The following is a 15719-nucleotide window of genomic DNA, read 5'->3' as shown; positions in this document are numbered from 1 at the left end:
AGCCAAAACCTCAGATGATAAACATCAAAATACTTATATGTTCTTAGAATATTTTGTAACATTGCCATTATGTTCATCATAATCTGGTAGTGAATAGTCAGAAAATGTTTATAAAAATTTAAAAATTCCTTAACCCATCTATATTAAGTTTGCACATATGTTCTTTTACACACTTACGAGGCTCATTCAAGTACAGTGATTGAACTATTTCACATATACAAATCTGAGTTTCTTACTACCCTATATACTATATAGGTTATTAAAGGGAATTACCCATTTGCTTGATGAACAAGATCCTTCTGCACATATTTCAAATACAATTATTCCACCTATTTTTCCTTCTGCCTCCCCTACCCCAAGACCCAAGTCAGGCCAGAAGTGGCTCTTCAGATAAATTGAAACTTTTTGGGTGGAGAACTCACCCTTTATAACAAATGAGTGTTCTGTGTTTTCAAAGAATTAGAAAAAAAATGAAAATATTTAACATTAGCAGCACATTGGCTAAAATTTAACCTCATTCTGATGACTCAAGAGATGCTTAAAGATCTTCCCTTGACTTGAAACCACCATGAAAAATATTATTCTCTATATATGTAGAAATATTAATAATAAAAATGCTCTATTCACCCCTCAAATAAATTTATTTGACATCTTTTCAAATGGCGAGAGAAAACTTCCTATCTAAAATGATCACTGAGTAAACTGATAGATATGTATATTCATTCTTAATGTTTACATTTTACTTGTTTAGGTCCACTCTGTGGCAGAGTCATGACTAGACAAATTAAAAGTAAGGTATTGGGTAGGTTATTGTTTGTAAGTGTCAGGGCTGAGCTCCTTATCTGACCCCATAATAGATTGTTAAGGGAAACATAAGCAGCTGCTTGGAAATAAATATACATAAAATAAAAAATCATAAACTCCCTGCAATTGCAAGAATTGCAATGATTACTTTCCTTTACGATATCTAAACTTTTCAAAATTGGGGTAATGGCTTACTCAAAATTTGAGTACACAAAGATGCTTTTATATTTTTGCCTTTTAAAAAGGAACTATCTTAAACAAAGTGATTTTAAAACGCACCTTAATTAGTTGGTAGTTTTGAACTCCATTTATTCCTATATCAGGATCAATGGCTGCTGGGAGAGCATATCGAGAGTTTATAGCTGAGTTCTCCGGAATTGATATGTTGATAACTGTTGCTGGAAATAATGGTGCATTATCATTTATGTCTTCTATCAGAAAACGTATCTTAACAAGTCTAAATATTTCATCTGGCAAAACGGCAACCTCCACTTCATAAAAGCAACGGGTTTCCACCAAGATACCAGCACATAATTTCTCACGATCAATGCGAGATCCAGCAGTGAAGATCTCACCAGTACTTTCTTCAATTCGAATCAGTGGCACATCTCCTGTCTTGTACACAAGCTTAAACTGCATGGAAGATGTTAAGGACTTGTCTGGGATCAGTGACAAGTTGAGGTCTTTCATCAAGTCGCCTATAAGAACATTTTCTGGCATTTCTTCTCGGACTGTGTAGTTTTTCTCCTGGGCGCCAGACTGAAACACGACACATGCTAGAAGAACTGCAAATATATATGTTCCAGACAACAAGTCCATACCAGGCACAATTGTGATGATTCTCCGTATCAACCCACAGAAAACTGTCAAAGAAAAACGGGGGAGGGGAGAAGGAGAGAAAGAGAAGAGGAAGAAGAAGAAGAAATTATTAAAGCCAATCATCAAAGATATGTTAACTAAAGGCTTTGTTGTAAAATCAGTAAATTAAAATAATAGTACAATTGACTCAAAAATATTATGCATTTTTTCATTAAGATAAAAGTTAAATTATACAATGTATCTACAGTATTTATACAACTGGTCACCATTGATAAAATATATAAAAGATATACCAATATAGATAAAGTTTTAAAAATAATTAAAAATACTTAATTCAATACTTAAGGAAAGGTAAGATGTATTTGTTACTGATCACAAAAATATAATTATTATTCATTATTACAATACAGCTTTCAAATGTAATCCTTCTGTTGGTAATAAATGTTTTATACAATGTTTCATGTGTTCAGTTCCGTACCTCAAATGAGACAAAGAATCATGACACATGAGGGATTTGGGAAGTTTGGATTAAAGAAAAAAAGTCCCTTGAGAAAGGCAGGGGTTGATATGACACACGCCTAAACATGAGGACTACCATGTAAAAAGGAAGTTAAAGTTTCCTTTCTTTGGGTGAGAGGAATAAGGATAGGTAAAAATTACAGGGAGGAACTTTCAGATCAACATAAACAACTGCATATTGACACATTCTGGGAAAAAAACAGTTTTCAGGAGATAGTAAGAAATTAGATAACCAGTTTAGATCTATATATTCATGATTTGGTAGCTAACACCCAAACTTTCAGTGGGAAAGCAGAAGTAGAAGACATTCCAACTTTGACAATTTGTGTTTATAGATTGAAAGTAGATCATATTAAAATGGGCTTTCACATCTACAAACTGACACCCAAAAAACAAATACTCCAGTTAAGAAATGGGCAGAAGACAAGAATAGATACTTTCCCAAAGAAGATATCCAGATGGCTAACAGACACATGAAAGGTGCTCAACATCACTCATCAGGGAAATACAAATCAAAATCAGAATGAAATACCACCTCACACCAGTCAGAATGGCTAGAATTTGCAACTCAGGAAACAATAGATGTTCACAAGGATGCAGAGAAAAGGAAACCCTTTTGCACTATTGCTGGAAATGCAAACTGGTATAGCCACTCTGGAGAACAGTATGGTGGTTTTTCAAAATGTTAAAAATATAATGATCCTATCACCCAGAAATTGCAGTACCAGGTATTTATCTAACAGGTACAGGGACTCCTGGGTGGCTCAGTGGTTGAGCATCTACCTTTGGCTCAGGTTGTGATCCTGAGGTCCTGGGATTGAGTCTTGCATCAGGCTCACCACAGGAAACCAGCTTCTCCCTTTGCCTATATCTCTCTCTTTGTGTCTCTCATGAATAAATAAATAAAATCTTTAAAAAATAAAGGATACAAAAATAGTGATTTGAAGGAGCACATGCACCCTGAAGTTTATAACTGCATTATCAACAATAGCCAAATTATGGAAAGAGCCCAAATGTCCATTGACTAATGAATGGATAAAGAAGACGGGGTGTAAATATATATATATATAAAATCTGTTTTGCTTCTTAAATTCCACATATGAGTGAAATAATATGGTATTTGTCTTTCTCTGGCTGACATATTTCACTTACTCTATACAGTCTAGTTCCATCCATGTTGTTGCAAATGCAAGATTGCATTCTTTTTGGTGGCTGAGAAATATTCAATTATATATTGTGCCTCTCTCTCTGTCCTTCTCATGAATAAATAAATAAAATCTTTAAAAATATGCATACAGACAGATCAGAAGACACAAAAGTGAGGAAAAAACTTTCCTATTTGCAATAGTGATAGAATAACTTTATTTGTAACAATAATTGAAATAGTTTATGTCATGAATAGAACCAAGAAATGAACCAGATAAGCTTGAAAAGTCTCACTTTAAAGAATTATTATCATAGAAGTAAAAATATAGAGAGGAGGGGCAAGATGGCAAAAGAGTAGGGTCCCCAAGTCACCTGTTCCCACCAAATTACCTAGATAACCTTCAAATCATCCTGAAAATCTACGAATTCGGCCTGAGATTTAAAGAGAGAACAGCTGGAATGCTACAGTGAGAAAAGTTCGCGCTTCTATCAAGGTAGGAAGACGAGGGAAAAAAGAAATAAAGAACAAAAGGCATCCAAGGGGAAGGGGCCCCGCGAGGAGCCGGGCTAAGGCCGGAGCCAGTGCCCCAGGATAGGAAAGACCCTTCGCAGAGAAGCAGGAGCTGCACCAAAATCCCCGGGCTGAAAGGCACTCGCAGGGAGTTAGAGCAGGACCCCAGGAGGGGCGGGGATGCCCTCAGGCTCCCGGGGACACTAACAGACACCTGCGCCCAAGGAAGAGTGCGCCAAGCTCACTAAAGGGCTGCAGCGTGCCCACGGCTGGAGCTGGGAGCAGCACGGAGGGGCTCGGGCGGAGGCTCCGCGGAGAGGGGACTGCCCAGCCGGGAGCCCGAATCCAACAGTGCAGGCCCCGGAGAACAGGGCGCCTGGACACAGCCCAGGATCTGACCTCTCCCCGGGACAGGCTGAGGCCAGGAGGGCCCAGGACAGCAAGGACGCTCCTGCCCCGGGATGAGCAGATCAGCGGCTCCGCCCCGGAGCCTCCAGGCCCTGCAGACGGAGAGCTCTGGAGTTACTGCGGGAGCTGAATCCAGGGCTCCAGGGCTGCCTCAGCCACTGGGGTTGTTACTCCTGGGGCCTCACGGGGTAAACAACCCCCACTGAGCCCTGCACCAGGCAGGGGGCTGAGCAGCTCCCCCAAGTGCTAACACCTGAAAATCAGCACAACAGGCCCCTCCCCCAGAAGACCAGATTGACAGACAAGTTCCAGGGGAAGTCAAGGGAAGTAAAGTATACAGAATCAGAAGATACTCCCCCATGTTTTTTTTTTTTCTTTTTGATTTCTGATTGCTTCCCCCACCCTTTTTTTCATTTCATTCTTTTTCTTCTCTTTTTTCCTCTTTTCTCCCTTTTTCTTTTTTCTTTTTCTCTTTTCTTTCCTTCTTTCTCTCCTCTCTTTTTCTCCTTTTCCCAATACAACTTGTATTTGGACACTCTGCACTGGGCAAAATGACTAGAAGGAAAATCTCAGCTCAAAATAAAGAAACAGAAACAGTCCTCTCTCCCACAGAGTTACAAAATTTGGATTACAATTCAATGCCAGAAAGCCAATTCAGAAGCATTATTATAAAGCTACCGGTAGCTCTAGAAAAAAGGATAAAGGACTCAAGAGACTCCATGACTGCAGATTTTAGATCTAATCAGGCAGAAATTAAAAATCAATTGAATGAGATGCAATCCAAACTAGAAGTCCTAACAACCAGGGTTAATGAGGTGGAAGAATGAGTGAGTGACATAGAAGACAAGTAGATGGCAAAGAGGGAAACTGAGGAAAAAAGAGACAAACAACTAAAAGACCATGAAGATAGATTAAGGGAAATACATGACAGCCTGAGGAAGAAAATCCTACGTTTAATTGGGGTGCCTGAGGGCGCCGAAAGGGACAGAGTTCGAGAATATGTATTTGAACAAATCATAGCTGAAAACGTTCCTAATCTGGCAAGTGAAACAGGCATTCAGATCCAGGAAATAGAGAGATCCCCCCCAAATTCAATAAAAACTGTTCAACACCCTGACATTTAATAGTTAAGCTTGCAAATTCCAAAGATAAAGAGAAAATCCTTAAAGCAGCAAGAGACAAGAAATCCCTGACTTTTATGGGGAGGAGTATTAGGATAACAGCAGACCTCTCCACAGAGACCTGGCAGGCCAGAAAGGGCTGGCAGGATATAGTCAGGGTCCTAAATGAGAAGAACATACAACCAAGAATGCTTTATCCAGCAAGGCTCTCGTTCAGAATGGAAGGAGAGATAAAGAGCCTCCAAGACAGGCAGGAACTGAAAGAATATGTGACCTCCAAACCAGCTCTGCAAGAAATTTTAAGGGGGACTCTTAAAATTTCCCTTTAAGAAGAAGTTCAGTGGAACAATCCACAAAAACAAGGACTGAATAGATATCAGGATGACACTAAACTCATATCTTTCAATAAACTCTGAACGTGAATGGGCTTAATGACCCCATCAAAAGGCGCAGGGTTTCAGATTGGATAAAAAAGCAACACCCATCCATTTGCTGTCTACAGGAGACTCATTTTAAACAGAAGGACACCTACAGCCTAAAAATATAAGGTTGGAGAACCATTTACCATTCAAATGGTCCTCAAAAGAAAGCAGGGGTCGCCATCCTAATATCAGATAAACTAAACTTTACTCCAAAGACTGTAGTGAGAGATGAAGAGGGACACTCTATCATACTTAAAGGATCTATCCAACAAGAGGACTTAGCAAGCCTCAATATATATGCCCCGAATGTGGGAGCTGCCAAATATATGAATCAATTAATAACCAAAGTTAAGGCAATTTAGATAATAATACACTTATACTTAATGACTTCAATCTAGCGCTTTCTACACTCGATAGGTCTTCTAAACACAACATCTCCAAAGAAACGAGAGCTTTAAATGATACACTGGACCAGATGGATTTCACAGATATCTACAGAACTTTACATCCAAACTCAACTGAATACACATTCTTCTCAAGTGCACATGGAACTTTCTCCAGAATAGACCACATACTGGGTCACAATTCGGGTCTGAACCAATACCAAAAGATTGGGATCGTCCCCTGCATATTCTCAGATCATAATGCCTTGAAATTAGAACAAAATCACAACAAGAAGTTTGGAAGGACTTCAAACACGTGGAGTTTAAGGACCATCCTGCAAAAAGATGAAAGGGTCAACCAGGAAATTAAGGAAGAATTAAAAAGATTCATGGAAACTAATGAGAATGAAGATACAACCGTTCAAAATCTTTGGGATGCAGCAAAAGCAGTCCTGAGGGGGAAATACATTGCAATACAAGAAATACAAACAGAAAATAGATCCTACACCCAGCCGAAGAAGAGAGTTAATAAAGATTCAAGCATCCTTTGCTGTGCAAAAGCTTCTTATCTTGATGAAGTCCCAATAGTTCATTTTTGCTTTTGTTTCTTTTGCCTTCGTGGATGTATCTTGCAAGAAGTTACTCTGGCCGAGTTCAAAAAGGGTGTTGCCTGTGTTCTTCTCTAGGATTTTGATGGAATCTTGTCTCACATTTAGATCTTTCATCCATTTTGAGTTTATCTTTGTGTATGGTGCAAGAGAGTGGTCTAGTTTCATTCTTCTGCATGTGGATGTCCAATTTTCCCAGCACCATTTATTGAAGAGACTGTCTTTCTTCCAATGGATAGTCTTTCCTCCTTTATCGAATATTAGTTGCCCATAAAGTTCAGGGTCCACTTCTGGATTCTCTATTCTGTTCCACTGATCTATGTGTCTGTTTTTGTGCCAGTACCACACTGTCTTGATGACCACAGCTTTGTAGTACAACCTGAAATCTGGCATTGTGATGCCCCCAGATATGGTTTTCTTTTTTAAAATTCCCCTGGCTATTCGGGGTCTTTTCTGATTCCACACAAATCTTAAAATAATTTGTTCTAACTCTCTGAAGAAAGTCCATGGTATTTTGATAGGGATTGCATTAAACGTGTATATTGCCCTGGGTAACATTGACATTTTCACAATGTTAATTCTGCCAATCCATGAGCATGGAATATTTTTCCATCTCTTTGTGTCTTCCTCAATTTCTTTCAGAAGTGTTCTATAGTTTTGAGGGTATAGATCCTTTACATCTTTGGTGAGGGATACAGTCAACAAAACTCAAAGACAACCTACAGAATGGGAGAAGATATTTGCAAATGACATATCAGATACAGGGCTAGTTTCCAAGATCTATAAAGAACTTCTTAAACTCAACACCAAAGAAACAAACAATCCAATCATGAAATGGGCAAAAGACATGAACAGAAATCTCACAGAGGAAGACATAGACATGGCCAACATGCATATGAGAAAATGCTCTGCATCACTTGCCATCAGGGAAATACAAATCAAAACTACAATGAGATACCACCTCACACCAGTGAGAATGGGGAACATTAACAAGGCAGGAAACAACAAATGTTGGAGAGGATGCGGAGAAAAGGGAACCCTCTTACACTGTTGGTGGGAATGTGAACTGGTGCAGCCACTCTGGAAAACTGTGTGGAGGTTCCTCAAACAGTTAAAAATATACCTGCCCTACGACCCAGCAATTGCACTGTTGGGGATTTACCCCAAAGATACAAATGCAATGAAACGCCGGGACACCTGCACCCCGATGTTTCTAGCAGCAATGGCCACTATAGCCAAACTGTGGAAGGAGCCTCGGTGTCCAACGAAAGATGAATGGATAAAGAAGATGTGGTTTATGTATACAATGGAATATTACTCAGCTATTAGAAATGACAAATACCCACCATTTGCTTCAACGTGGATGGAACTGGAGGGTATTATGCTGAGTGAAGTAAGTCAGTCGGAGAAGGACAAACATTATATGTTCTCATTCATTTGGGGAATATAAATAATAGTGAAAGGGAATATAAGGGAAGGGAGAAGAAATGTGTGGGAAATATCAGAAAGGGAGACAGAACGTAAAGACTGCTAACTCTGGGAAACGAACTAGGGGTGGTAGAAGGGGAGGAGGGCGGGGGGTGGGAGTGAATGGGTGACGGGCACTGGGTATTATTCTGTATGTTAGTAAATTGAACACCAATAAAAAAAAAAAAAAGGATACTCAATTTCATCAGAATCAATACAATTCAATTTTATGTAACCCTTAAAAAGGTAAGGTGGATTTATTTGTGCTCACATAAAAAAAGTTCACAAGATGTTATGGAGTGAAAAAATAAAATTACAGAGTTCTGTGCAAAAAAAAAAAAAAAAAAAAAAAAAAAAAAAAAAAAAAAAAAAAAAAGATTCAAGCAGAACTCAATGAAATCGAGACCAGAAAACTGTGGAACAGATCAACAAAACCAGGAGTTGGTTCTTTGAAAGAATTAATAAGATAGATAAATCATTAGCCAGCCTTATTAGAAAGAAGAGAGAGAAGACTCAAATTAATAAAATCACAAATGAGAAAGGAGAGATCACCACCAACACCAAGGAAATACAAACGATTTAAAAAACATATTAAGAACAGCTATACGCCAACAAATTAGGCAATCTAGAAGAAATGGACACATTTCTGGAAAACCAAAACTTACCAAAACTGGAACAGGAAGAAATAGAAAAACTGAACAGACCAATAACCAGGGAGGAAGTTGAAGCAGTCATCAAAAACCTACCAAGACACAAAAGTCCAGGGCCGGATGGCTTCCCAGGGGAATTCTATCAAACGTTTAAAGAAGAAACCATACCTATTCTACTAAAGCTGTTTGGAAACATAGAAAGAGATGGAGTACTTCCAAACTCATTTTATGAGGCCAGCATCCCCTTAATTCCAAAACCAAAGACCCTACCAAAAAGGAGAATTATATGTCAATATCCCTGATGCACATGGATGCAAGAATTCTGAAGAAGATACTAGCCAATCGGATCCACAATACATTAAGAAAATTATTCACCATAACCAAGTAGGATTTATCCCTGGGACGCAAGGCTGGTTCAACACTCTTAAACCAATCAATGTGATTCATCATATCAGCAAGGAAAAACCAAGAACCATATGATCCTCTCATTGTATGCAGAGAAAGCATTTGACAAAATACAGCATCCGTTCCTGATCAAAACTCTTCAGAGTGTAGGGATAGAGGAAACATTCCTCAACATCTTAAAAGCCATTTACAAAAAGCCCACAGCAAATTTATTCTCAATGGGGAAGCACTGGGAGCCTTTCCCCTAAGATCAGGAACAAGACAGGGATGTCCACTCTCACCACTGCTATTCAACATAGTACTAGATGACCTAGCCTCAGCAGTCGGACAACAAAAAGACATTAAAGGCATTCAAACTGGCAAAGAGGAAGTCAAACTCTCCCTCTTCACAGATGATATGTTACTCTACATAGAAAACCCAAAAGCCTCCACCCCAAGATTGCTAGAACTCATACAGCAATTTGGTAGCATGGCAGGATACAAAATCAATGCCCAGAAATCAATAGCATTTCTATACACTAACAATGAGACTGAAGAAAGAGAAATTAAGGAGTCAATCCCATTGACAATTGCACCCAAAAGCATAAGATACCTTGGAATAAACCTAAGCAAAGAGGTAAAGGATCTATACCCTAAAAACTATAGAACACTTCTGAAAGAAATTGAGGAAGACACAAACAGATGGCAAAATATTCCATGTTCATGGATTGGCAGAATTAATATTGTGAAGATGTCAATGTTACCCAGGGCAATATACACGTTTAATGCAATCCCTATCAAAATACCATGGACTTTCTTCAGAGAGTTAGAACAAATTATTTTAAGATTTGTGTGGAATCAGAAAAGACCCCGAATAGCCAGGGGAATTTTATAAAAGAAAACCATAGCTGGGGGCATCACAATGCCAGATTTCAGGTTGTACTACAAAGCTGTGGTCATCAAGACAGTGTGGTACTGGCACAAAAACAGACACAGAGATCAATGGAACAGAATAGAGAACCCTGAAGTGGTCCCTCAGCTTTATGGTCAACTAATATTCGATAAAGGAGGAAAGACTATCCACTGGAAGAAAGACAGTCTCTTCAATAAATGGTGCTGGGAAAATTGGACATACACATGCAGAAGAATGAAACTAGACCACTCTCTTTCACCATACACAAAGATAAACTCAACATGGATGAAAGATCTAAATGTGAGACAAGATTCCATCAAAATCCTAGAGGAGAACAGAGGCAACACCCTTTTTGAACTTGGCATAGTAACTTCTTGCAAGATACATCCACTAAGGCAAAAGAAACAAAAGCGATATTGAACTATTGGGACTTCATCAAGATACGAAGCTTTTGCACAGCAAAGGATATAGTCAACAAAACTGAAACACAACCTACAGAATGGGAGAAGATATTTGCAAATGACGTGTCAGATAAAGGACTAGTTTCCAAGATCTATAAAGAACTTCTTAAACTCAACACCAAAGAAACAATCCAATCATGAAATGGGCAAAATACATGAGCAGAAATCTCACAGAGGAAGACATAAACATGGCCAAATCGCACTGAGAAAATGCTCTGCTTCACTTGCCATCAGGGAAATACAAATCAAAACCACAATGAGATACCACCTCACACCATTGAGAATGGGGAAAATTAAGAATGCCGGAAACCACAAATGTTGGAGAGGATGCGCAGAAAAGGGAACCCTCTTACACTGTTGGTGGGAATGTGAACGGTGCAGCCACTCTGGAAAACTCTGTGGAGGTTCCTCAAAGAGTTAAAAATAGACCTGCCCTACGATCCAGCAATTGCACTGCTGGGCATTTACCCCAAATATGCAGATGCAATAAAACGCTGGGACACCTGCACCCCGATGATTCTAGCAGCAATGTCCACAATAGCCAAACTGTGGCAGGAGCCTCGGTGTCCATCAAAAGATGAATGGATAAAGAAGATGTGGTATATGTATACAATGGAATATTACTCAGCCATTAGAAATGACAAATACCCACCATTTGCTTCAACGTGGATGGAACTGGAGGGTATTATGCTGAGTGAAATTTGTCAATTGGAGAAGGACAAACATCATATGCTCTCATTCTTTTGGGGAATATAAATAATAGTGAAAGGGAATAGAAGGGAAGGGAGTAGAAATGGGTAGGAAATATCAGAGAGGGAGACAGAATGTAAAGACTCCTAACTCTCCGAAACAAACTAAGGGTGGTGGAAGGGGAGGAGGGCGGGGGGTGTGGGTGAATCGGTGACGGGCACTGAGGGGAGCACTTGATGGGCTGAGCACTGGGTGTTATTCTACATGTTGGCAAATTGAAAAGCAATAAAAAATAAATTTATTATTTTTAAAAAAGAATAAAAATATATTTATTATTAGTCCATTTTCCTGTGTTGATCATTGCATGCCATTTATGAAACATTTTAATAGTGATTCTAATACTGAAGACATTCTCCCTTCTAGTAATCAACACAAAAAATACTATTGCCTATGGTATTTTTAGCCCATTTGTTCAATGATGAACATTGGAATTACATAATACGAAACTTTTCTCAAGATTTATTCTCTAACATATTATTTGCTCTATATAAAAATACCCATTTAAATAGTGAAAGGGAATAACGGGGAAGGGAGAAGAAATGGGTAGGAAATATCAGAAAGGGAGACAGAACATGGAAGACTCCTAACTCTGGGAAACGAACTTGGGGTGATTGAAGTGGAGGAGGGCGGGGGGTGGGGGTGACTGGGTGGCGGGCACTGAGGGGTCACTTGACGGGGTGAGCACTGGGTGTTATTCTGTATGTTGGCAAATTGAACACCAATAAAAAATAAATTTATTATTAAAAAATACCCTTTATACTTACTGTGTTAATATGTACAAATATACTTGTGTCTTATACAATATGAATCTAGTATATCCAAAATAATTTACTGTGTGATTTTGTAAGTAGCATGCAAACATAAGCATAAATAAAAATGGGATAATGACAACTGGAATTAAAACTACTACTCTTTTTCTTATCTTACCATTGAGCTTATACACATTATTACAACTGGCAGAAGAATACTACAGACCACTTTTTGAATAGTACATGAATGTTGCAATATCTCTACACAAGAGGAAGAATTAAGAAAGTGACCTGATTCCAAGTAGTCCCCCTCTGCCAACCCATTCTAAATCTGTTCTACTCTTTCTTTCATAACACCTTCAAATAAAACATTTTAAAATGTATTTTATCATTTAAAATTTTTTCAGAGGTTTTAAAAACTAGAAAGTATTGGAAAAAAAGGACAATGACATTTCTAAAACTTAAGCAAGTATCCATATTGCAAACCTAGAAGGAATATTTAACCTCTAGTTAGTAATTAGTTTCATAAAGATTTAGTCACTTAGTCAACAAATATTTATTAATCTTTTTAAAAATATGCCAGACATTGTTCTGGGGACTGAGAATAAATTAGGAACAAAATAGACAAAAATCACTGTCCTCACAGAGTTTATATTTCATAATATAAATATTCCAGAATGTCTTTAACTCAGGGTTCAATCAACGAATAACAAACTTAACTTTGCCTCTATCAGAGTGTAAACAACGTCCATCTCCAGATTTTGATTCCAACCCCTTACATTTTTCACTTGAAGATGTATTATAATCTTTACAATTTAAAAGGTTTTCCTTTAAAATGCTGTTTGCTTCTTTGTCTGACCAATCCAAAAATTTAGGTGCCAAAAATGGATATAAAAAAAAAATCACTGCTTAGTTCTATGGAAGCATGAATTTAACTCAGATATTTAGGGAAGATATTCCTATACACATACTTTTACCTGGGTCTAATTTTCTCTTTCATGAACAAATGATAAGATAACCTTAAATTTCTTTACCATTCTTCCACATCCCACTCCTACCACAGTCTAAGGTCAGTTTGGAAACTTACTGGTGAACCACAATGAAAACAGATACAGAGATTTACATTTTTCTAAAACTTTCATCAGTGCCAGTGCCAATGCTATTTAAGTGATGTTTTTTGTAGGGAATACCTAATGGTTGCATAGGCAACAAGCATAGAGGGATAGAACCATGACAATCGAAGAAAGCAAAAACAGAAACAAAATAACCAACTCTGAAATTTTAGATGAAAAACAAAAATGCAAACTCATTTTATAGTCTATGGAATTTCATTCTCAAAAGGTAAGTAGGTAGAGGAACTAAGTCTCTACTCAATTCTAGAGGTTTCAAACTAGAGAAGCAATGTTCAACTGGTTTGTCAGAAGAATTCCAAGACATAATTTCTCTCACATATTTATTACATTTTCCTTTATTATACTGCTATGTTTAATTTGTGAAAATTTCTTTTTTTCTTTTTGAGAGAGAAAGAGAAAGAGCATGTGCTCAAGTGGGGTGGGGGGACAGAAGGAAAAGCAGACTCCTTGCTGAACAGGGAGCCCACTGTGGGGCTCCATTCCAAGACCTTGAGATCATGACCTGAGCTGAAGTCAGATGTTTAACCAACTGAGCCACCCAGGCACCCTATGAAAAACTAATTCTAAATGAATGAGTGGCTTACAGTCTACAATAGCAAATTGCTTTAAATAGTACAAATTTAGGTATTACATGAAAATATGAAATTTTGCCTGTGATCTTAACTTTATTTGGCTCCTGTCACTCTAATTACTTTAATGTCTCATGAAGTAAAAAATACACCTTTGAACAACCATGAGGTATTATACAGTCACTTATAGGTTTTTGCTTTCATGCAGTCAAAGCTTCTTTCACAGACTGGGGAAATAATAATGTGGTTTTTAAAGATTACAGGAAGCAAGCTAAGACATTGCAAAAGAAGTAACCACATCTGGAGAAAGAAACTGGAGCAACGTGGTATATGTATACAATGGAATATTACTCAGCCATTAGAAACGACAAATACCCACCATTTGCTTCAACGTGGATGGAACTGGAGGGTATTATGTTGAGTGAAGTAAATCAATCGGAGAAGGACAAATATTATATGGTTTCATTCACTGAGAAATATAAGAATAGTGAAAGGGAATAAAGGCAAAAGAAGAGAAAATGAGTCGGAAATACCAGAGAGGGTGACAGAACATGAGAGACTCCCAACTCTGGGAAATGAACAAGGGGTAGTAGAAAAGGAGGTGGGCAGGGGGTTGGGGTGACTGGGTGATGGGCACTGAAGAGGGCACTTGATGGGATGAGTACTGGGTGTTATGCTATATGTTGGCAAATCAAACTCCAATAAAAAATTAAAAAAGAAATAAAAAATAAATAAAATAAAATAATAAAAAAGAAAAAAAAAAGAAACTGGAGAAACTGATACACTCAGCACTTTCAAAGGGACTGACCACAAGTAGAGTGGAATAGGTACATTGGTTGTCCTGCTTGATATGATTATTTTCTATGTATTCTGAAACTTGAAATGCCAAAAAAAAAGATTTAATAAGGTATAGTAAATATATGAAATTAATATTTTTATTAAATTATATTCCAGAAAGGACTCATTTATTTTATTTCTTTTTGTACTGGTCTAATTTTCACATTTGTGTCTGATCTTCTCCAAGGAGTGGATTCCATCAATATTGCTTTCTTCTTTACAATGTTTATGTTTTGTTGATTCATTCTAACTCTTCACAGCAGTTGTTGCAGTATTCTCTTTCAGGGTTTCAAATCTGTTAATACTCAATGTTTAAACATTACTTATAAGAAAATTTGATGGTTGCTTTTCCATATTAATCTGTCTGTATTTTTGATACATGATTTAAGGAGTGAAAGGGTTAAATTCAAAGCCTCCCCACCCCAACCAAGCTTACAGACAAAATTTACAGGTGTCTGTACTTTGCCCTAACTTTTTGTTTTTCCAGGTCATGGTGTCTCTCATTCTCAGAAAATAGACCACAACTACAAAACATGCTTCTCTAGCTGGACCACAACCCACATCTCAGAGGAATTCTGAACAGAGCCCCGCAAGAAACTGACACCTCCTGCCCTAACTGGCCAAGAGTCGACTCCTTCCTTACACACCCTCCCTCATGAGCACAGCTACAACCCTCTTACATCTTTTAAACCCCTTAAAAGACCCAGCTTAACAGAAACTTGGGGCAATATTTCTCTTAGTCTGGCCTCTCTCTTCCCTTGGAGAGTGAATAAACTCTATCTTGATTGTTGCTCTACTATGTGCAATTCTTTGCCATCTGTGTAACTGGCCACCTTAACAGGGAGCATTCAGAAAATGACTTTACAGATTAATCAAGTAAAAGACACATTCTATAAGGCATATACTCAAATAATGCTCATCCATCATCACATATCCTTTTATCACCTTGGGTGAATTTAATCATAAATATTTCAATACCTATTATTTTAATATATTTTGTCTGTAAGTATCATTTAATCATAATAAATAAATCTTAGATTCACCAAGGTTAAGAGGACAATTTAC

The 15719-nt window shown here is 37.8% G+C and overlaps 1 protein-coding gene across 1 annotated transcript in view; it reads right to left on the bottom strand.

The window, feature by feature from the left end:
* The window catches only part of LOC608881 (protocadherin-11 X-linked), a 389893-nt gene that overhangs the window by 327201 nt on the left and 46973 nt on the right, over positions 1-15719 (bottom strand). Inside the window, exon 2 of the mRNA XM_038587829.1 lies at positions 1084-1667. Coding sequence (XP_038443757.1) covers positions 1084-1623 — 540 coding nt within the window. The 5' untranslated portion in view covers positions 1624-1667. The remainder of the gene's footprint in view (positions 1-1083; positions 1668-15719) is intronic.

The sequence above is a fragment of the Canis lupus genome, chromosome X, assembly GCF_011100685.1.
Source record: "Canis lupus familiaris isolate Mischka breed German Shepherd chromosome X, alternate assembly UU_Cfam_GSD_1.0, whole genome shotgun sequence".
In the NCBI taxonomy this organism is placed as follows: domain Eukaryota; kingdom Metazoa; phylum Chordata; class Mammalia; order Carnivora; family Canidae; genus Canis; species Canis lupus.
The sequence above is the reverse complement of the archived record's forward strand: the minus strand, read 5'-3'. Positions and strand labels throughout refer to the sequence as shown.